This window comes from Acanthochromis polyacanthus, chromosome 12 (genome assembly GCF_021347895.1).
Source record: "Acanthochromis polyacanthus isolate Apoly-LR-REF ecotype Palm Island chromosome 12, KAUST_Apoly_ChrSc, whole genome shotgun sequence".
NCBI classification, from domain to species: Eukaryota; Metazoa; Chordata; class Actinopteri; family Pomacentridae; genus Acanthochromis; species Acanthochromis polyacanthus.
In genome coordinates this window covers 33036416-33058611 of record NC_067124.1, presented here as the reverse complement: position 1 = coordinate 33058611, position 22196 = coordinate 33036416, and the positions used below count along the sequence as shown (strand labels likewise).

Genomic DNA, 22196 nt, shown 5'->3' with positions numbered 1-22196 from the left:
GCATTAATGTTATCAGAGAGTTTATACTTGACCCAGTTTCTTTTTCTTATCTTTGTGTTAATCAGTAAAAATCCCCTTGCCATTCAATATTTACCACCAGGCAGAAATAGGTCAGTCTGATTATTCGCCCACACTCAGCTGTATTGTATATTCTGGTGTAACCAAACATTATTATCCATTTCAGACAAAACTGTGATAAGACCAAACCCCAACTTATCTTCAAAGTTACCCAAAGGTTTCTACTTTGATAAGAAGGCAGGTGTTTGAAAAAGGAAAATATTTGTATAACTCTGATATCTCACTATCAAGCATGTTGTAAAAATGGAATTTTTCATTTTTATTTTACAGCTCCCCCCCCACCATATCTTGAAACAAAAAAAGAAAAAAAAGAAAAGAAAATTACAAAAGCAGAATTTGCATGTCTAACGTAAAAAATAACATTAAAAATCTCACCTAAGAATAACCATTAAACTTCAGAATTTTTTTCTTTTTTTAACAGAGACAGTTGCAGTCACAAATTTATTGTAATTAATAAGCATTTCAATTCTATTGCTTAATTTTTTAAAATTCACATTCACATATTTTATGCGTGCATGGTTGCTTTTTTGTTTGTTGTTGGTTATTTTTTTGGGACACCTAAACTGCCCGACTATTGCTTGTGTTTTTTTTTTTTAATTAAAATTTAATTATTTTATGTACTCATTTTCATTTTTGCACTGCAAGAATTCCAATATTCATTAAACACCAGACAGCAAATCAATAGATTTGAGGATAGAAAGGTATTCTACGAATGCAAAATTACAGAATTGTTCATTAGACCATTATTTTCTCTTTTTTTCACTATAATTTTTTGGTGCAGCTGCTGCCAGAACACTATTATTATTTTTTAAAAACTTCTGGTTTCCTTGGATAGGAATGTACAGTTCTTTAGATGTCAGCTACACAACAGTCCAATGTTATTCACAAACATTTTTTGCAACTGCTAAATATTTCAATCATGAGCGACTGCATGGTAATTCTTCCTAATATTAATTCTTTTGCTTTTTTGAAATGCTGTTTTGCCATTTGGGCTTTTATATGTCCTTTTTAATCCAAGACAAATGTATCGTCAGCCTGTAAGTCCTTCTCAATACAGAAACCACATTTTTAAGTCAGTTCATGCTCCTTTGTTGTGTCCTGGTTGAAGCTTGCAAAAGGTGTGGATGATTACATGGAAATGATGCATCAAATATTAAACCAACCCCTTCTGTCTAAGGGCATTAGCGGAGCAAAACGGGCGGCTTTTGTTGGTTTTGTGGGCCACCTTAAAAATGACAATGTGTGGTGGAGGGTACAACAATCATTTGTGTTGGAGGGAAAGTAAATATAACTAGGCTCTCAAAAGTTTGCATTGGAGTTTTTATAAAAATAGTGATAAACTCAAATATTTAAATGGTGTTCAGAAGGTGCTGGGCAGGGCAGCGGTAAGCCTGGTTTCGTTATTGTATACATATTTCAGGATTGGATTTAGATTAAGGTGTGCCTTCATTACTGCTTTTTCTGGTAAGCTCTATTCAACACTGGCCTGAGATAACCTTATTTTCAAAGGTTTATGGGCCTAACTAGTCAGAGTGCAGCCAATATTATGTAAAATGAGTTCAAAGTTTAAATGACAGACACACAAAGTTGTTTAAACTGTTGTTGTATTCAAACATTTAAGAACATTCAACTCAGAACATTAAAATGAAGAGTCTTCATCCAGTGAAGCCGCTGTGAAAACAAAAAATGCATTCATTATTAAAATGATTTCAAAACATCTACACTAATTAGTGAAAACACAACAATACTATTGTGGAGAGCATCACTCACCAGCCAGGAAAGTCCGAGAGAATACACGACTTGACATTCTGCGAGTGGAGGCCATTAAGGTCTCCACAGAGACCACGCAATTTGCCTGAATACCAGAGAGGCATCTTGACTGTTGCCATGGTAACACCAATCGCCATCTCTATCTCTGACTCCAACCCAGCGTCTCTCCTCAGGACCACAGTGACCTCTGATTTATCCTGGTTCACGCCGGACGACAGGGACAACCCCGAGGGCAAAGTGTGAGGCAGCGCCACAAAGTGTCCGTTCACCTTTGGGATGCAGCATTGAGTTAGTCAGGTCAAACAATGGGAGTTTACTAAATAAGTTTCCGTTTTGTGTTGTTATACCTTCACTGTGCCTTCCTGTATTGCAATTGATGACCCATGCAGGAGGATTTGAAACACAGTGACCAGCCTGGAGGAGCTGCTGTCACAAGGTCCGTGGTAAGAGATGAGGTTAAACCATTTCACACTGGCTTCATCGCTTAGGGACGTCAGGCTGTACGACAACCAAGGCTCCAAATTCAGCTGTTGCCCACTGAGAGAGGAAACGTGCAGACTGTTCCTGAGCTCACAAACTTCAGGTTTGTCATAACAGCCCCAGGTAGCGTTCCTCAGAGCACAGTGCTGCCCCGGGCTGCAGGTCACCGCCTCACAGATCACCCCTCCCAACGGGTGGCACCAGCATCTCTGGGTGCAGTCTTTAATGAACACTTGTTCATCCATCTATCAGGGAAAGAAAACAAATTCTGCAGCTGCTCCGAAATACTCCACATGCACTAGGGATAAACCATTATTGGTGGGTGTAATGCCAAAAAGTGGTAAAGAAAAAAGGCAGATAACAGATATTTGGACCCGATATACATTTAACGTAACATTTTAGCTCCATTTGAAGCAACCAGCACCCTCAGATCATCTGGGACAGGTTTATTGTGTGCTCCCAGAATTAGACCCAAATAAGGTGAAGCAGAACTCAGCCATTATGCTCCTCACCTATGGAACAAGCTTCCTGAACACCTGATTTCTGGCTCTTTTAAAATCAGGCCTGAGGCTTTCTCTTAAATGCTCAGTCTATTTTCTGGTCTTTAAATGCACTTTTAGGACCTTAATGTCTACTTTTATGTCTCATTTCTATGATTTTAATGCATGTCCACCTTTAAATATTTTTCTGAATGTATTTTTTTGCCATTGTAAAACAACTTGAATTGTATTATGTATGAATTGTGCTATACAAATAAAACTGCCTTGCCTCGCCTTGGCCTAACAGCATGTGATAGCAGAGAACCTGTGATTCCTATACAGGCTTCTTCATTAAGGGTGACTATAACAGATTACGTAAAATAGAAGTAGGTGTGATTAAATTTGGACACTCTTGTCTGTTTTTGTGAGATAAACAGATTGATTAGTTTGTCTATTGAAATTGCATCTGCTGTTCTTCTCCATTTTCTCAATCATTCACTTCGATTGCCCAATAAAGGTCCATATATTTAAGATTTATTATCGTTTTCCAGATCCTGTTTCAGGTTAAGCTATGGTTGACTTCTAACTTTGCCACTAGCTGTTAGCGTAGCCTTAGCCACTGTGAGGGCAGTTAATGTCCTGGTTTGTGTTAACTTGTTTGTTGTTCAGTTTTTGCCATCTTTGCTTGAGAGACATTTCTGAGGCCACAGTGTGACTACCAACACAGAGGAGGTTGCTTCAGATCTGAACTACCGCACCAACGACAATTGGTGAATAAAAATACAGATACTGCTAAATTGAAAAATTCCAAATATCTGCCACAATAATTAGCTGGGCTGATAATCAGTCTATCCTTATTGTGAACACAGATTTGTTAATGAGAGTTTGATTGACATTACTGTTTGTTCAGCTGGTATTACCTTGATATATGTAACATGGAGAGCACAGCCACACTGACTGTAAGGTACACACTCGCCCCCATCGAACACAGTTCCATAGCTGCACTGGCAACCTTCTGCACAACCAGGAGCTGAAGAACCCGTCTGGAGTAGAGCAGGGCATGAGTTCGAGCTGGAGTCGACACAATCTCTTGGGCTGCTGCGATCAGGACACTGGAGAGCTGATGGTAGAAAATGCAAATGATTTAGAGTGGCTCACACACTTGATTTAAACTGCGATCAAAATGATTCTCTTACAGCAAAAGGTGTCCTCTCTCCACGCTCCCACCGATAACCCTTTATCCTGGCAGGCAGCAGAATACGCTTCCAGTGCTAAACATGCGGCCATGTGCCCTGCCCCAGCACAAACTGCCCTTGTGCACATGTCTGTGTAAACATCCAGCTCCACACCGTTCTTCCAGCAATGGTGGAAGTCAACACTACCAACCAACAGATTGTTGCAGATTGTTCTGTTCTGTGGAACCAGATTGCACTCAGCACACTCTCTCCCACAGGTGTCAGTGCACTGCTGTCCAGGAGATAAAACCGCCCAGCTCTGCAGAAAGTCTGAAAAGTTATTAGCGAGACGACCGTTTCTCAACTGCAAGTCATCGGATCGGTCCCCGTTGAAGTCTCCACAGAGGCCTGAAGCTGATGCATCATACACCTGCGGGACGGTCAGCCTGAGGTATTGGGTTGAAGATAAGTCGATTCCCAACCCAGATCGTGTTCTGATTCTCAGTTTACTGCCAACTTGGTATGCTTTAAGTTCTCCATTGTCAAAAGGCACGCTGTGTTCTTCTTTGTTTATCTGAAAGCAGAGAGGCAGTCAGGTAACTGTATATATTCATAAATTTAAATAACACAAATTCATAGACTGCAGAACTTACTTGCATTTTCCAAAGAGTCTCAGGGTCAATGGACACTTCCAGTGAAAGAAAGCAAAATACTAGTCTGCTGATTTTCAAAATGCCATTCTCATCCTTTACAAAGCTAAGCTGCAGAGTATAGTCATGCATGGCTTTAGAGGAGGAGAGAGCCGATAATACATAGGTACAAGCTCCATGGTGAGGCAGAGTAACACCGTCAAAGGTGATGTAGCCAAAGCCAGCAAACACCTGGCACACCCCAAGCTGCAAATCAGGGCTATTCTTTGTTGAACAGTTCTCCAGTGGAGTGCAGGTCACGTCTCCTCTTTTACAGTCACACTTTTGGCAGCTTTTGTCTGTGTAGAAGGGGCCAACAGGATGATATTGGCCCTCGTGCATGCAGCCGCAGTCAGAAAGCAGCACACACTGGCCGTCGCTGAGGACGTAGCCGGCATCACACTGGCAGCCCTCCTCGCAGCCTCCACTGCAGTTCGCTGGAGAGGACAGGTCAGTGCACACGACAGGACATCGAGGCCCACAGAGCTCATAGTGGCTGTTCTCAGGGCAAGACATGCCTAAGACAGGAGAGAGGGTGAAGCTTTACTTTGCCATTATGCATTTTCAACACAATTTCCTGCTTTTTAAGATCTAATAATGTATAACAAATCTACACTGATCCAACATAATGTTTATTTAATATGTAGGATATACAAAGGTTTCATCTCTAAATCTCAGCCTTTGTATTGTGTCACCATATGCAAAGCAGAGCAAATGGCTTAAAATGTTAAATGCAAAAGGGACAGAACCTTGGGAGAATTCAGTCATTTTTATTAAAGGAAATTAAAACACTGAAGTCTGCCTGGCTTTTCACTGCAATAACTTGGCACGAGTTAAGCCTTTCAGTCTCTGTTTCCATTGTGGTGTAGGATCTAACAACTTCAACCGCAATGTTAACTCCTTCCTGGATTTAACTCCAGTTCTAGAAGCATAATCGAGCTATAACAATAGAGGTCTGTTGTCTTAGCCACTGTGGTGAGTTTTATGCTGCCGACGGTGGTATTAGAGGGGAGAGGATTGCTACTCGACAACCACGTAAAGGGGGCAAGGGAGAAAAAAAAAAAAAAGGCACTTTGTGTCCATTGAGTTTAACCAATCAGTATTTGTCTTCTGAGTTTAACCAACATCAATATGAAGAAATGCTCAGCAACCATCAGGAGGATTTCTCAAAAATTCTTAATTTGGAGCTTTTTCCTGAGAGCTTCAACAGGGATGATTTTTGAGGTTAGAAAGTGCATAAAGGTTTGAGTCTAAAACAGCCATGTTTCTGTGGTCAAAAATGCCCTTCTGTTACAATGAAGAGGGTTTGAATGTGATACTGGAGGTCGATTGCCTTACAATATGAAAAAAAATTGTAAAACTTAATTTTTCCACAAAGAGTGACGAAAGGCATGTTACAAAACTGATCTGCTTTGAATTCCTAGAGGTATAATAGGAGAAATAAAGGTGTGAACTGGAACCCAAAGTGTTTTTTGCAATGTATCAAAGAAAAAACCGTCTTAGTTCCACAAACAACTCATCTTCAAACACTTCTTTAAAGAACTCCCAAAAGTGACACTCATCAAAAAAAAAAAAAAAAAAAAGGCTCTATTAGACACCATAAATTTTACAACTTTGGCAGCTATCCATTATTTTCATAAAAGTTTCTGTGAAAACATCTAGTTCCATTTTAATTACAAGATTTCCTAACCATTTTAAGTAATTTTTAAGAACAGTCAGATTCTTGCATTAAAGCATCCTTTCTATAATACATTGAATATTTTGCGTTCTGGATTGTTGGTCAGGCAGAACATATTCCAGTTTGGGATACTGATGGAAATTCATCACTAATTTCCAATGTTTTGTAGACCAAACTATACATTAATAATGAAGACAGTCTTCAATATTTTTATTCTCAGGTTTTCTGCCACATAACCAAATACGTCCCGTAAAAAGGAACACTGCTACTTTAAAGACCCATATAAAGTCTATGAGCAAGATTAAGGGGTTTTTATATTAGTAATGGCACTTTGAAGAACGACCAGACAGCCTGCAGAAGAACCTTTTAAGAATGATGATTTTTCTGAGAGTAGTGGAGCAGAGGATAGCTTGGCTGTGATGTAATAACACTGGTTCTCTATACGTGTAGAAACATGTTATTTATTCATTTTGGATTTGTGTGATGCCTTTTCCACACTTCAGTCATTCCTACCATTGCTGTTAAAAGATTGCAGGCAATTTCTGTCAATTATGGGCATTTCCCCTCAATGTTTGCATGATTGCTGCCTTGCATAAAATGCGCATAAATGCTTGGAAAAAAAAAAAAAATCAAGTGAACTCACAGATACTTGCCAATTCTCTGTCAGAGTTCAGAGATGAAACAAATTAACCAGGGAACAGCTTCAACTGTATACTCACCACAGAAAGTGTCACTCCTCCACTGCCTGACAGGCAACTGAGCTGCTTGGCAGGCAGCAGCATAGGATGAGATAGAATTGCAGAGAGCCGAGTAGTGTCCATTGTATGAGCAAGTATCTGCTACACAGCTGTGGAAATAAGGCTGTGGACTTAACACTGATGCACAATCCGCAAAGGGTCCCAGCTCATTCAACAACACCCCGCAAAAATCACTGCCTTCAAAAAGCTTTTGTGCCTCAACAGGGCAACGCTTGGCTCTGGAGGGACAGCGGGACCTGCAGATCTCTGGTTGAGACCTCCAACTGTGGCCAAATTCTAGAGTGTTTTGGGCAAGCTCTCCAGTGGGCATCATTTGGTCATCGTGTGGGTCACTGTTGGCGTTTCCACAGAGACCAGAGACGGCGGAGCTATAACTGCTGGGCAGGATCACCATTAGAGTGCCGGTGCTGTAGACACTCAGCTGTAGTCCCATATCAGTTTGAATGACGAGAGAAGAAGGTGTTCTGTAAGCATTTATATGGCCTGATTGGTGAGAATATGGCAAGGGCTTATACAATCCATCAACCTGAGAATGAGAAGAGACAGAAACGCATTAGAATTACATTTAGGGGTTAATTATTAACCCTTTGATGCACAGCGTGGGTCAAAAGTGACACCAATTTTCCATTGGATATGGGTCACTTTTGACCCACGCTGTGCACCAAAGGATAAAGATTGTACCGATAAAGTACTCACCAAAATCTTTCTTGGGTTTTCTTTTCGTACCACCACCTCCAAATCATAGATTGAGAGTGCCAAGTTAAAGCTAGGAGAAAACCTTTTGCTGCAACTGGCGTCAGACATCATGATTTTAAATGGCGTAACTCCAGTTTGATTTGTTTCAACTAATGAAAATGAGCAGCTGTCTCTGAAGTCAAACTTATGTCCATCAAATGTTGTAAAATGCAGCCCGGTGACAATGGTACAGTTGAGTGGTTTCTTAGGTTGGCATACACGCTTGTGATGTAGCTGCTTGCAGGTCGTTCCTTTGGGGCAGTGGTCAGGTTTGCAGCGGACCTCTCCAGCAGTCGGTCCGGAGACACAGAGCTGACCACAGTCGTCAGGGATCCAGAAAGTTGAGTTGAGGCTGTGGTATTTAGAACTGGAGTCTCTGAAGCCACACTGATCTTTAGTAATACAACCCTCCGGACTCTGGACGAAACCATAGTTACAGAAGCAGCCCTGAACACAGACCTAAGCAGATAAAACTGAACATTAGTGACAAATGAGTCTGAAAGCATTAAATAAAAAAGCTACTTGTCAAAATACTGACAACACAAAAGAAGGAACAAATGCTTAAATCTTACATGTATTTTAGAATATTAACTGTTGATTTTAATTAAAGTGGAGGCATTTCCTTCATCTTCTGTAAACAGGTTGTATTTTGTTTGAAGACAATTTCTGCGGTTTATTACCTTCATTACGAGTCATTTCTTGGCTGATTTTTTTAATGCATTTCCATTTTAACCCATTAATGTATATGTAAAGAGAAAAATTTAGTATTTGTTTATACTTTTGATAGTAAAAAGATGTTAAAAACAGACCAGTATGCAGAAAGTGACGGTACTTTCACAGGTCGGTGGACAGGCTGAGCCACAGGTCTTGTAGTGGCTGTTTGGTGGACAGTGTGCATCTGAAATGATTTACTTGTGTGTCAATTTCCGATTCAAATCACAACAGATTTCAATTACTTGCACTCAAGTATTGCACTCTACCATATAACTACTCACCAAATGCTAATTTGCTGTGGTAGACATCACTGGCTTCATTACAGACTGTGGAATAGAAATTCTTGGCCTGCTCAAGAGCTTTCGACCCTTCGTGATGCATGTGATTGACAACACAACCTCGGTAGAAGGAATCTGGATCAACACGACTGTGGCAATGTGCCATCAGACCGTCCTGACTCAACAACACTGAACACAGTCTCTTGCGATCAGAGAAATCCTCAGATGCAAAGTCTGCAGGCAAGTCCTCCTCATCTGGTTTTTGCTTACAGCCAGTGCAGCAGTTCTGGTCTCCATCAAAGAGACGGTAAGCCTGAGCGAGCTCCACACTCGTCTTAATCGGAGAGGAACCGGGTGCAGCTGCAGGATATTCATCTTGAGGATCACCATTGAAATTGCCACACAGCCCATTGACTTTAGCCTTGTAGCGTGGACCCAGTGTGATCAGCATAGTGGCGTTCCAGTCGAAGAGTACGAGCATGCCAAAGTCAGTTTTTAGTAAGACTTGACCTTCTTTTTGAGAGACCTGGATCTTCTGTCGCATTAGATTAACAGGAATATAAGTCACTTTACCATTAACCTGAAAATTAAAGAGAAGAATCATTAGAAAGTTAAACTTGAGCTGCTTTCTCTTTCACAAATGACTTTTACTTACAAGTATGCTGCCCTTTTCACCACTGAGCTGGATGATGAAGCCATAAGCTTTCACAGTTACCACCTGTGTGCAGGATTCAGCTGTGCTGCCACTGCAGTCATTTTTCTTGGACACACTGAAGGGTGTCAGGCCACCTGCTGCCCCTCTGCTGGCTGCGAGCAGGTATGTACAGGTTCCCTCAACGTTGAAGTCAAACCCATCGAAGGTGTGGTAGCGCTGGCCTCCCCAGACCCAGCAGAAACCCTGACGGCTCTCGCAAACGGGCTCACCATCGCTCACGTAACATTTTTCGGTGTCATCGCATTTTCCTTCACAGGGATCTGTGGTTAGCTCCACTTAGAGAAAAACACAGATGTTAGCTATATCATAAAAAAAAAAACATAATAAATGCACCGGCAACAAATCCACATCTATAAAGGTTTCTTAAACCTAAATGCTCACCATCTTTACGACAGCCCATAATTCCATCGGAAACTACACAACTGTGCAGTGGAGGACAGGAGTAATTCTTGCAGATAAGGGGAGGCCCACAAGTGCAGTTAACTGTACAGTTGTGTAAAAGTCTGCTCTCAGAGGCCTGAAAATAAAATAACATGAAAACAGCCAATAAAAATGAACAGAATACATTTACTGAAGAGGTCTAATATTAATTTGAACAATACTTTTCCTTATAATCGTATAACATTATGGCCCAATTCAAGTAAACTATTTAAATTACCAATTTCATTTGATGAAAATCAATCTCTGCCTCCCAACTGACCAGCTCAGAATTAGATATTTTATGCACAATTCCCTCAGTTCATGAACTGTAGCCATGAAGATTTTTACCTTCATATTATGAATATTTTTTGAGTTACATGCCCTTGAAATACAGAGGCAAGCACAGGAGAGAGCCACATGAAATTTGCAGGGAAGAAAAACACATGAAACAGTTCTATATTCACTTTAGCTGTCACTATCTAAAGTCAAAATCTACCTCTGGTTCAACACAGATTTTTTTCCTCTAACTTTGAGCATAATATAGTGGAATATATTATAGTTTCAACAGCAAAACTTCACAAATGTTATGTCTGTTCCATAGAGCAATAGAAACAAAAAAAAATATTACTGTTTTTCTGATAATTCACTGGAGAAAACTTAAAATGCATTTGGTTTGGTCAATAAAGGCCATTTGGGCCATTTTCTGGGCTGAAAAACTCAAACTCAATTTTACATCCACTGCAGGTGTCAATCTAAAGACAAAATGTTTTTGATTATTTTTGTTAAAGCAGATTATGGAGTTTTTCCAGAACCAACTTTGAGCATCAGTATGATGGGGAATATCATAGCTGCAAAATTATGCCAGTTATGTCCACGGCACAGTAACAGAAACAAACATTATTACCCTGGATGTGCTACCTATTTTTTGATAGGTCAGTGGAGAAAATGCTTTAAAAAAAAAAGTGCACTTTTGGTAAACTTTTAGGGCTCATCAGTAGGTGGCTGGTCAAGTTGCACCAAATAAAAGTTCTCATTTCGACACCAGGCTCATCTTCTAGCCATGATTCCTTCTTTGTTAGAATAATTGCCTAATATACTCATATCAGAAAATTGCACAACAGTAATTCTGAACTCCTTTAGAATTAACTGGTTTAAGGAGTGTGGTGGGAACTTTTTTTCAGATTTGATTGATTTTATGTGTACTGGCCCTCTTCTCCACACAAAACAGTTTCTCCAACCTTAAAGCTCCTCCCATCCTGGACGCAGCCGCACTGCCCTGCCGGTATGCAGGCCTGACCATCGTAAAGGTGTCCTGTATCACACTGGCAGCCTTCCTCGCAGTCCTGAGGGCACTGCACTGCCTGGCTAATCTCTGGACACAGCGAGGAGCAAGCATTGGCACACTGGCTGTAGTGGCTGAATTGAGGACATTGATAAGCTGTAAAGCAAACAAACAGAATTAATCAGCATAATAGTTTAGTGAAGTTTTAATGATGGGAAAAATACAATAAACACTGTGTCGGGCTTACCGCAGCCTGTGGTGTTCATCCAGAGGTCAGCTGTACCTCCTGCACTCTTACATGCCGCCTCATAAGCCTGCAGTGCATCACACAGGGCCCAGTGCTGTCCCTCTGCAAAGCAAAAGTTTTTAATGCAAAAGGAGTAGTATTTTTGGGGGTACACTACATGGTGACACGAGGAGAAGGGTCCTTTGGGATGGGTGAGGAGGCCACAGGAAGGGTCAGGGGTGAATCCTGGCACAGGCGACTGACACTTTTGACAGTTTCGGTCACATGTGTCACTGCAGGATGAGTCGGCATCAAATGACTTCCACGCCGGTCCAAATATGTCGGGATCAGAGGTCACTGTGCCGTTGGGCAGCTGCAGGTCATCTGAGGGATCATTGTTGTAGTTCCCACAGAGGCCACAAGTTGTCTGCTGGTAGGCGTCTGGGATCTTGATTAGAATGTGATTTTGTAGGTCGGATGTCAGCTCAACTGACCCAGGGACCTTGATGCTTATCCAGCCATTATTCTTCTGGTGTACAGTGATGTTGTTTTGGAAGAATGGCAGGTTCTCATGAACTCCATTTACCTGGAGGCCAAAAATTCACACTATGTAGAATGTATGCTGAAAGAGATGCATAAATCATGTTCAAGGTTGTGAAGTCATATCGTGAATTACCTGAATTTTCCCACGAAAAGCTCCTGACACCTTAAAATGCATTCTATTGACTTGCAGGTAGATCTGCCTGCCCAGACTGTGGTTGCCTCTCGCTGATATCAAAACCGGCTCCACATCAGCTTTCTGCAGAGAGCATGTCTGCACCAAGGTGTAGTTACATGAGCCGTAAAATTCAAAGTCCTTTCCATCAAACGTGGCATATTGGGATCCATCAACGGAGCACTGTGCCGCCCTGGATTTGGAGTGGCAACCTTGAACACCCCCGATGATCTTACACTCCTCATCCTCACCACAGGAAACGTTACGACAAGCAACGTGTCCCCCGGCTAGACAAAAACAGCTTTGTTTGCATGAGGACACCTCCTGCCCTGCCTTCAGGTATTCTCCGTGGTGAAGGCAGCTGCAGCTTTCTGGACTGACACACATGTTGCCACTGCGAGCTAAACCTGATTCACAGAGGCAGTTCTCCCCGATGCTTCCAGGCAACTCGACTGTGTTGTTCTGCCAGCCGAGGCAGAGGTGAACAGAGGCAGAACTCATGTTGTAGCTGGTACTGGAGGGACAGGACGGGTCTGCAGAGATACAGAGAGACATCAGTCACTTGAGGCAGGAGGACAGGAAAATGTTGTAAAGGTTAGGGTTGACCAGTGATGCATTAGTACCATCTAGTGGCCCAGTGGCACCTGAAAGGCTGTGGCCTCAATATTAATAGGAGTCACAGCACAGCATCCAATTTACACTACAATTTCCTAAAGCTACACAAGGAAGCAAACTTTAAAAGTACCGTAAATACCTACAGGTATACATCTGATTTGTATGCAAATAATGTCCTCTCGTTTTTACTTTTTTCCATGATCAATAACAATCTAAACATGATGAAATGTTATATGCTCGTAGAGGCATCTAAAATCTCTTCATATTTCATTTACTGCGCAATGATGCTGAACTCCAAACAGCACCGTTACAATCGCAGGAAGGATATTAATTTAATTCACTCGCACAACAGACAGAGCTGGGAGCGCATTAAAACTCACAGCAGAATCCAGGACTCCTCCAGGCATAAACTGGAGCCTTGCGGGAAAAGCAGACGGCGGCATAATCTGCCAGGGAGTGACACAGTGCCGGCTGGAGACCTCCGTGGAGACACAGGTCACTGACGCAGCGCCTGTAAAAGCTGGAGGGGTCCACTTTGCCATGACAGTGTCTGAATGGTCCATTAACTTCTAGAATCTTCCCGCAAGCCTCTGGGTCAGAGAAGCGGGCCAGGCTTGCAGATGAACATTCTGGACAACTTCCACCCAGGCAGCCCTCCACACACCAAGGGTTCGGCCCACTTCTCCAGAGCTTTCCAAACAGGTCAGGACTGAGCTGCTCCAGTGTGCTGCTTGCTGTGAGGTCATCTGCAGGGTCAGAGTTGAAGTTGCCACACAGGCCGCATGTAGAATTGGCATATTTTGTAGAGAGACGTACGCTCACGATTCCCTCAATGCTGAGGCTAAATTCAAAGCCTGTATCTGTGTAAATGTAGGTGTGCAGGTGCAATGAGAAAGCCAGTGCAGAAGGGCTGAAATGATAGGGCATGTTCCTCTTGACACCATTGACCTGCAGGGGGTGCCAAAATTGCATTTGAAGAGTTTTATCAATTATGATTTTGTTAGCGTCACAAACTGATGGTTCAAGCACTCACCTCTATGTTCTCAGTGTTTCTGCTGCTCAGCTTCACAAGTGCACCGCTCACATTGACAAGCACATTTAGCTCTGACTCGGCATGTCCATCTGTCTGTACATGAACCTGAATTTGATCCAGACCTCGGTTCTGTCCACACAAACCCAGTAACTGATACTGACAGGTGCCACGGAAGTCATAGTCACGCCGATCAAAGGTGATTACATGTTGGCTGGTGTACATGCATGTGTGTTTGGGCACGCAGGTTCTAACTCCATCTTGAAGACCGCAGGATTGATCAGGGCCACAAGAATCTGAGTGACACCTTATCTGGTGGGTTTGAGGCTCACAAACGCACTGTACGGTGCAGCTTTCATCAGCCCAGTAGGTCTGGTTGCTGCTGTAATGGTTGCCGTCGTGAGTGCAGCCACACTGGGACAAGGGGACACAGGTGTCGCCATCCAGGACGAACCCTGGGTCACACTGGCACGATTCTACGCAAGACAGGATGCAGGGGGTTGACCTGGACAGGGCCTCGCAGGTGGCGGGGCAGGCAGTGCCGCAGGACTTGTGGTGGCTATTTGGTTTGCAGGACAAGGCTGATAAGAGAGAGAGATGCACACATCAGCTTCTAAATATGCTGACACAATGTACATATGTTGCAATAGAAGAAGCTATTGGACCGTTAAAGTATAATGAGTAGGATTTAAGGAAGGTGTCAGTGTAGTCGTGTGTGAAAGCATATCTGCATTAAAAAAAACCGAACACCTGTAATCACCGGATTGTGTCGAATTCTCAGAGACATTTTAAGTAACTAACACAAATTCACTCACGACAGAAGGTGCTGTTCCTCCACTTTCCAATATGAATTGCAGCTTTCTGGCAGGCAGCAGCATAGGCCTCCAACATGGAGCACAGGGCCTTCTGAGTGTCATTACTAGAGCAGAGGTCAAATATGCTCAATGTGGACGAGATTGTAGTGTAGTTGACAGCAGCTTTGCAGAGGTAGAAAGGACTTTGTGGCGACCAAAAGGAGGTCTCATGCAGAGAGATCCATTTATTAGCCACATTTTTCTCCTGTAGTTGTTGAGCAGAGCAGCGTGGGCATGCGTCTCCACAATCTGCTGTGCACCGAGCCTCCCCTTCAGAAACTCTCCAGCTCCAGCCAAAGGCGGCGGCATCAACAGTCGCTCCCTGTGGAGTCCTGAAGTCGTCTTCTTTGATGCCGTTATTATTCCCACACAGACCGTGGACTTGTGTTTTATTAGACAGGAGGACAGTGGCAATATGAGAGCGGTCGTATTTAACTTTGAGGCCCAGATTAGTGTCCACAACAACAAACACGTCGCTCTGATGAATCTTCACAAGTCCAAACTGTAGAGTAACAGGAAGTGGCTTTTTCTTGCCATTTACCTGGGGAGAAAACACAAACACATCGTGGATATGTTATTTTGGACTGTGTTTTACTGGTGAAACTTTATCTCCTGTAATTTTAGTTTATCTACAGTGTGTCAAAAAAAACAAACAGCTGCATTTAAAGATATTTTTAGTTATGATTGACTGGCGTCTTGTCCTACACTGTAAAAAATAAACAAAATATAACAAACAAACCCTAACAGTAATTTCCATGATTAAAAAAATCTATAGTTTAGCCTTTATTTAAAAAAAGAAAGTATTTTGACCAATTCTTTTAAATATCATGCACTGATGAACATATTTCGACACTTTTCTTGGAAAAATATCTTGCAATTATACAAGACATTATGCAAGATGTGTCCCTTTTAACAAGCCAAAAAAATAATTTAAAAAAAATCTATGTAAAATTATGGAACCAATATTTATTTTCACATTAATTGTCACTAATTTTGCAAATATATTTACAACATCGACCTTAACTTTGACAGTTTCATCTACGAGTAAAGAAATATTTGTGCAACTCTGGTAAACTTTTAAATATAGTTAAACAATCCTCATGTCAAATTTTCATTTTTTGGAAGTAAAATTGAGATTTTATGGTTATTCACTCACTACACACGTAAACTGTAGCACTGCATATTTTGTCATTTCATTTATTTTGTGCATTTTAAAAATACAGAAAAGTGTAAAAACAAAAAAGGTTCTGTAAAATTTGATATTTTTCGACACTGCGTAAATAAAGTTAAATCACAAACTGAAAGTAAAAGTCAAATTGTGCAAGGTCAGACTTACCCAAACGGAGCCTTCGTCTCCTCTGTAGATCGTCATATTGTCTTTAGCCACTTTCACATGAATAGCTTTGAGAGAGGAAGCCTGGTTGGAGGTTCTGCCTTTCTCTACGCCAACCCAAAATGTGTTATCATCGGTGTCATTTTTTTGGATCAGAGTGTAAGTGCAGTTTCCTTGAAACTCAAACACTTGTCCATCAAAAGTGTAGAAGTGAGCGCCTCCCAGTACCCAACACTGAGGCTGGACACAACTCTCTCCATTCTTACAACTTTCATCATTATCATCTGAAAGAATATGGGAAACAAGTATTAAATCAATGGCAGTTTATGTAGAGGACATTTGCAGACAAGCAGAAATCATTGCACCGCTGTAAATAAAAATAAATGGATTTGGTGAAGTTCATAAATTAGCAGAGTAGTTAGTTTAAAAGCAAATATTCTATATTCAAGCAGTGAAAGAAATGCCCAATTAGTTGGATGGCAGTAAATGTAAATACACATTCAATCTTTTGTGACACATCACATTAAAATTTAGTGTTAGAGGAAAAGTTAAATTATAAAAAAGGCCATTATTACTTATGCTCGATAAGCAGTACAATCATGCTGAAGCCCTCAGGCAGGCTAGAGAATTTAAGCGCATAATGGACTATTCTAAAAGGTCAGGGGTCAGCCTCATTTTACTTAAAATGACAGGATAAGACAAAAAAAAAAAAACTAAACAAAACACCTTTGTTGCTTGAATAGCATTGCAAAACAGCCCTGACAGAAAAACAAACTGACAATTTTTAATAAAATAAAACAGGTGGTGCATCTAAGTGAATGACAGTTAGCGTATGAGTAAATGTCACCCAACCCAGCAGAACCAGCTACCTTTCCTTGAACAGCCCCAGGTGTTGTTAAGGGTGCAGCTCTCTCCCTCGGGGCAAGAGGCTGGCTCACAGTACATGGTGGCAGCGGCAGAGCAGTTACAGTGCTCAGAGCATCCCTCAGCCCACGATATCGCCCCGATCTACAGACAACAGTGAGTCACTGTAAGCATTACGCAACTGTTCTCTAAACAGGCGAGCACACAAACAACTCAGGATAACACAAAGGCCCAGGATTTAGTAATTAGTCATGTGTCACATGTGCAGGTGAGGCATATGTACGTTTGGCCGGGATATCAATGAGTCATGTTTTTAACTGTGCAAGGAATAACAAAGACATGTCACTGTGCCACCAACTGTGTTTCGAACTGACTGCACCTACAAAACATATCCTCAGTGAACCAGCAGGTTTATCAGAGGTTAGACAGTCAGCAGGTTTGTGGAGAAATCATACGTCAACACCAAAATTATGCCATTTTGTAAAGCCTGAAACTGTTAAAACTGAAAGAAAAATCTGATTTGCAGCTCTCCAAGAGTCTTTGAATGCATCAGGTGTGCACTTCCACTAAAAAAATAAAATAAAAATTAATCTATAAATCTTGATATTTCATCAAAATCAATATTCTGCATGCCTCAAAAATAAAACGTCCTCTCTGACCAGATTCTGCAAAATAATAAATAAAAAAAATTCTGTGCTCCACAACTCTACTGTGAAGTCATGCAGGAGTCTGCTGGGACTGACGGTCACAAAACAAAAATTCTGGGACTTAACTGTAGGTGGATGGAACAGAGCAGATGGAAACAAATCAAACATATAAATTGTATGGTATATGTAATTCTGTTTCTCCCCTCAAAGTATTGACAACACCTGTTAGCACAAAATATTGTATGTAATGATTCAGGCGTCTTACTTTTTTTTTTTCTTTAAGTAGAAAAAAACTAATTCGGTTTTATTTTTCTAGGATTTTGGGCATTTTAACTACACACTACTGCAGAGCAGACATCCTCCACCTCTATATTTTTAGTCATGGTTGTGCTGTTTCCATAGAACTGCAGGACTTTACATTACAGTGAAAATGAGCTCACAAAGAGTTAAAAAAAAATTGACAAGAGCAAAAAAAGAAAAAAAATCCCCAAAACTGCTTGGGGTTTCAGAGAATCAACTGCTATAAAGCTAATAATGTGTATCTACTCACCTCATAATAGTGGCCACGGTAGAAGCAACCACATTGCTCAGATTTGACGCAACCATTTCCACTCTGCTTGTATCCAGAGTTACATTGACACCCTTCATAACAGGGCCAGGGGCAGGGGATATCGGATAAAATACCACAGGACTCAGGGCATGCATCAACACATATATTGTAGTGAGAGTTTTCAGGGCATGAGAGCGCTGTGGGAAGGGAGAAAAAAGGAGTTTATACACTGAACAGAGTTGAGGTGGCCTTACATCACTCTGGCAACTTCACTGTATGGAGCTTGCCAGAGTTTGAGCAAGTACAACAGCAGCATGTGTGCAGACCCGTTTGATTTATATGCGCTGACACACCATGACAAACTAATGAAACAACACATGTACATGTAAGAGACTCCACATTAATTATACTCACAGCACTTGTCACCCCTCCATGGTTTGACCTCAGCACCCGCCTCCTGGCATGTGAATGTGTACTCTCTCAACCTGCTGCAAAACAATTCTTCACTCCCATTAGACATGCACAAGTCATTCACACAGTTCTGAAAGAAGGGCTGCGGATCTACAATGGAATGACAGCCACCGAATGGTCCCGCTGCAGCAAGCAACCTTCCACAGAGGTTATATGATGCAAATGCAGCTGCCATGGTAGAGTTGCATGCCGAACATAGGTCACATTCCTCAGAGCAGTTCATCCCAGGCGGTGAAAGGGACCAGGAAGATGCAAACGTAGAAACATACCTTGCAAAACCACCATTCAGTTTGTCATGTGTCGCAACTCCTTGGACATTTCCACACAAGCCGCACATTTTTTTGTGAGAGCCAGGAATCACAATTTGTATCAGATTTGGCCCACCGTATGTGACAATGACCCCATTATCTACAACATCATGAGTCAGCATGCTGGAATGCAGTACTGCTGCATGAGGTAGTTTGACAGGAAGACCCTTCAGAACACCATCAACCTGGAAAATTGCATTTCTCAAATTATGATCAAGGTATGCTAAACCATTTGCTTAGCGTAGCATTAGCGACTTACCTTTACTTTACCCCAATGCTCCATTTCTAGTGATATATTCACTCCATGGACCCTGAGGTGCAGCTGACCTCGCTGGACGACAACAGTGGGGTCAGACTCTTCCTCATCACAAACCCGTGATAGAACATAACGGCATCTTCCCACATTAAAGTCAAAGCTGAGCCCATCATAACTCCTGAAGTGTCTGCCACCCATGACTGTGCATTTAGCAGGCTGTAATGTGTGGCATGCCCTCTGGCTGTCTTGGATGGCACATTCTGTTCCGTGTGGACATGTGAAGTTGGTGCATTGCACTGTGTTGTTGCCCATACAGACACAGTGCTGCTGACAGTGCTCGTCGGGGTAGAAGCTCTCGTGGATTTCATGGTAAACACCTCTGTGAATGCAACCACACTCAGAGCTTGGTAAACATTCACCATCACTGTGGAAAAACCCAGGTTTGCAGAAACAGCCTTCTTTGCATTTTAGCGCTCGAGGACTTGGGTTTTCTGCACAGACAGACAAGTGACTGGAGCACAGGTGGTATTCACTGTTTGGTGGACAAGAGAGATCTAGGAAGGAAAGAGGAGACAATTATTCAAAATATTACAGTTCTGTTAACAGCTTTAAAAAAAATTTGTTTACTTACAACAAAAGTTAGAACTCCTCCATTCATCCACTATGGCTCCCATTTCTTGGCATATAGCAACATAGTTGGACAGAATCTGACATAAGTCAGTACAGTTGCCATGGCAGAGATCATGAACACAGTTATAGAAATCTTGTACATCAACTATTTTGTGACAGCTCTGGAATGCTCCATTTATATCCAGTAACCTTCCACAGACATCTATTCCCTGATAAAGAGCCATATCTTGTGAACTGCAGCCTGAGGTGTTCCAAGGTGCAGCCACACATTCCTCTTCGCCGCTGGTTCTCCAGTAGCTAATGGCCTCAGAGATATCAGATCCATCCTCAGGCATCAGATCATCCTGTGGATCGGCATTAAAGTTCCCACACAGCCCACAGAGAGCACCAGAGTAGATCCTTGGCATGTGGATGGTGAGGACATGAGAGTTGTATGTCAGAATAACTCCAAAGTCAGTCTCTATAGTCTTTGACTGTCCAACCATGTAGAGCTTTACTTTGCCTTGACTCAGAATCAATGGAAAATGCAGAAGCAGGCCATTTACCTAAAAGAAGTGGAGCCATGTTTACACTGAAAATTTAAAGAAGCTTAATGTAAATGAGGTAAATAAATGTACATACCTTGACTTTGTTACTCCAATCATTTGACAACTCAATGGAATAATCAGCGATGATCATTTTAATGTGGCGAAAGGAAACACTGGAAACATCCTTCATCCGGTTCTGGACCTCCACATTAAAGTCTTCCAAACCTCCCCACGAAGGGCAGTGTGACGTCAACAAGTATGTACAGTTGCCATTGACATCAAAGTTACGCCCATCAAAGGTGGTATAATGAGGATGTCCTTTGGCGATGCACACTCCAGGACTATCCACATGACAACCCAGGACTCCATTCAAAGTCTTGCACACCCCGCCTTCCCGACAACGAGACTGAGTGCACACAACCTTCTTGGAGTTGGGTTGGCAGACACATTTTTCCTGGCACTGTTCACCAGTCCAGAAGTTCTCTTTGGGGAGATAGTAGGAACCTTGGTGAAGACAACCACACTCACTCTGTGGTACACAACTCCCACCACTCAGCAGATATCCCCTGTTGCACTGGCATGACTCTACACATGGCAGCATGCAGTTATTATGGGCCTCTGGGTTACTGCAGGTAGCTCTGCAGGCCGAACCACAAATCTCATAGTGGCTGTTCAGAGGACATGTCATACCTGGAAAAGAAATAACACACTTTTAGCATTTTCATTTTCAGAGAACTATGTTAGTATTGAGAAGCGTGTAAAAAAAAAAAAAAAAACTCACGGCACTTTGAGATGGTTCTCCAGCTTTGGATTCTGGCGCCAAGCTTCTGGCAAATGTTGGCATAAGCTGTCAAGACCTTGCACATAGAAGAAGCAGCTCCATTCACGCACAAGTTGTCCATACAACTACGAACAAATGGCTCAGGATTAACATACAAGTGACAGTTTGCAAAAGGTCCGCCGCTCTTCCGCAGTAGAGAGCACCCAGTCTCAAACGGGTTGACTGTAGCTCCTGGAAAAAGTCTGGTTTGGCTTCGACTGCACACTTCACACGAGGCGCCACCACCGCAGTTCTCAATACAGAAGCCGGTGTCACCGTTCACCACACATGGGAGAGTAAAATCCACAGTCTTATCAAAAGAAATTAGACCCCCTGAGGAGCTGTCATTTGCATTTCCACACAAACCGCACAGGGTTCCATATAAAGCTGGGCCAACTTCAACCTGAAGAAGGTGCTTCCAGTCATACTGCAGAGAGAGGCCAAAAGAAGTGTCTAAGATGACGCTGGAGCCACTCGGATAAAAGATGAGAGACCCATTTCTCAAAGTGAGAGGCAGGTTCCTCTTCAGTCCATCAATCTGAGTATAAAGCGGAGAATAAGCCATGTAAACAGCTACAAATAGTGCATATTTGATTTAGATAAGTTAATATCACTTACCCTGACGTGATTTCTGTCATCTTTAACTATGGAGATGTTGAAGCCCAGGATGCTAATGTGCACTGTGTGGATGGCGGAGACAGTGGCACTGTTCAAATATGCTCTGGCTATATTAATCTGAAGTGGAACAGAAGGATTTGAGCCAGGACAGGTAGTCTGAACTAAAGTGTAGTTACAGTTTCCCTGTAGGACAAAATCTCTTCCATTAAACGTGCGATAAAAAGAGTCACCCCATGCAGAGCATATTTTAGCTTTTAAAGAACAGAGTGGCTTTCCTTCTTTCATAGAGCACTTCCGTTTACGACCACAGTGTAGCTCTTCACAAGAAGCTGCAGCTGAAGGAAAAAGAAGTTTACAGTAAATGCCACCAACCACGAAACATGCAAGGCAAAATTACTGAAAGAGCCCCGACACATACTTTTCTCACACGCTGCTGGATAAAGTTGTCTGTTCATGTTGCTCAGGCAGCGACCTCCATCTG

The 22196-nt window shown here is 42.1% G+C and overlaps 1 protein-coding gene across 1 annotated transcript; it reads right to left on the bottom strand.

The window, feature by feature from the left end:
- Positions 1-1665: 1665 nt before the first annotated feature.
- Positions 1666-5192, bottom strand: LOC127536512 (IgGFc-binding protein-like). The gene is made up of 6 exons (XM_051957125.1): positions 4636-5192; positions 4004-4556; positions 3728-3927; positions 2196-2573; positions 1849-2117; positions 1666-1749 (listed from the first exon to the last, which is right to left on the bottom strand). The coding sequence occupies exons 1-6, from the start codon at positions 5185-5187 to the stop codon at positions 1734-1736; spliced, it is 1968 nt and encodes a 655-aa protein (XP_051813085.1). The 5' UTR covers positions 5188-5192; the 3' UTR covers positions 1666-1733.
- Positions 5193-22196: the final 17004 nt, after the last annotated feature.

Coding starts and splice junctions, on each gene's coding strand:
- LOC127536512 (XM_051957125.1), bottom strand. CDS start 5,187: ATGTCTTGCCCTGAGAACAGCCACTATGAGCTCTGTGGGCCTCGATGT. Junction 4,557..4,635: donor AGACTCTTTGGAAAATGCAA/GTAAGTTCTGCA, acceptor CTCTGCTTTCAG/ATAAACAAAGAAGAACACAG. Junction 3,928..4,003: donor GAGAGAGGACACCTTTTGCT/GTAAGAGAATCA, acceptor TTCTACCATCAG/CTCTCCAGTGTCCTGATCGC.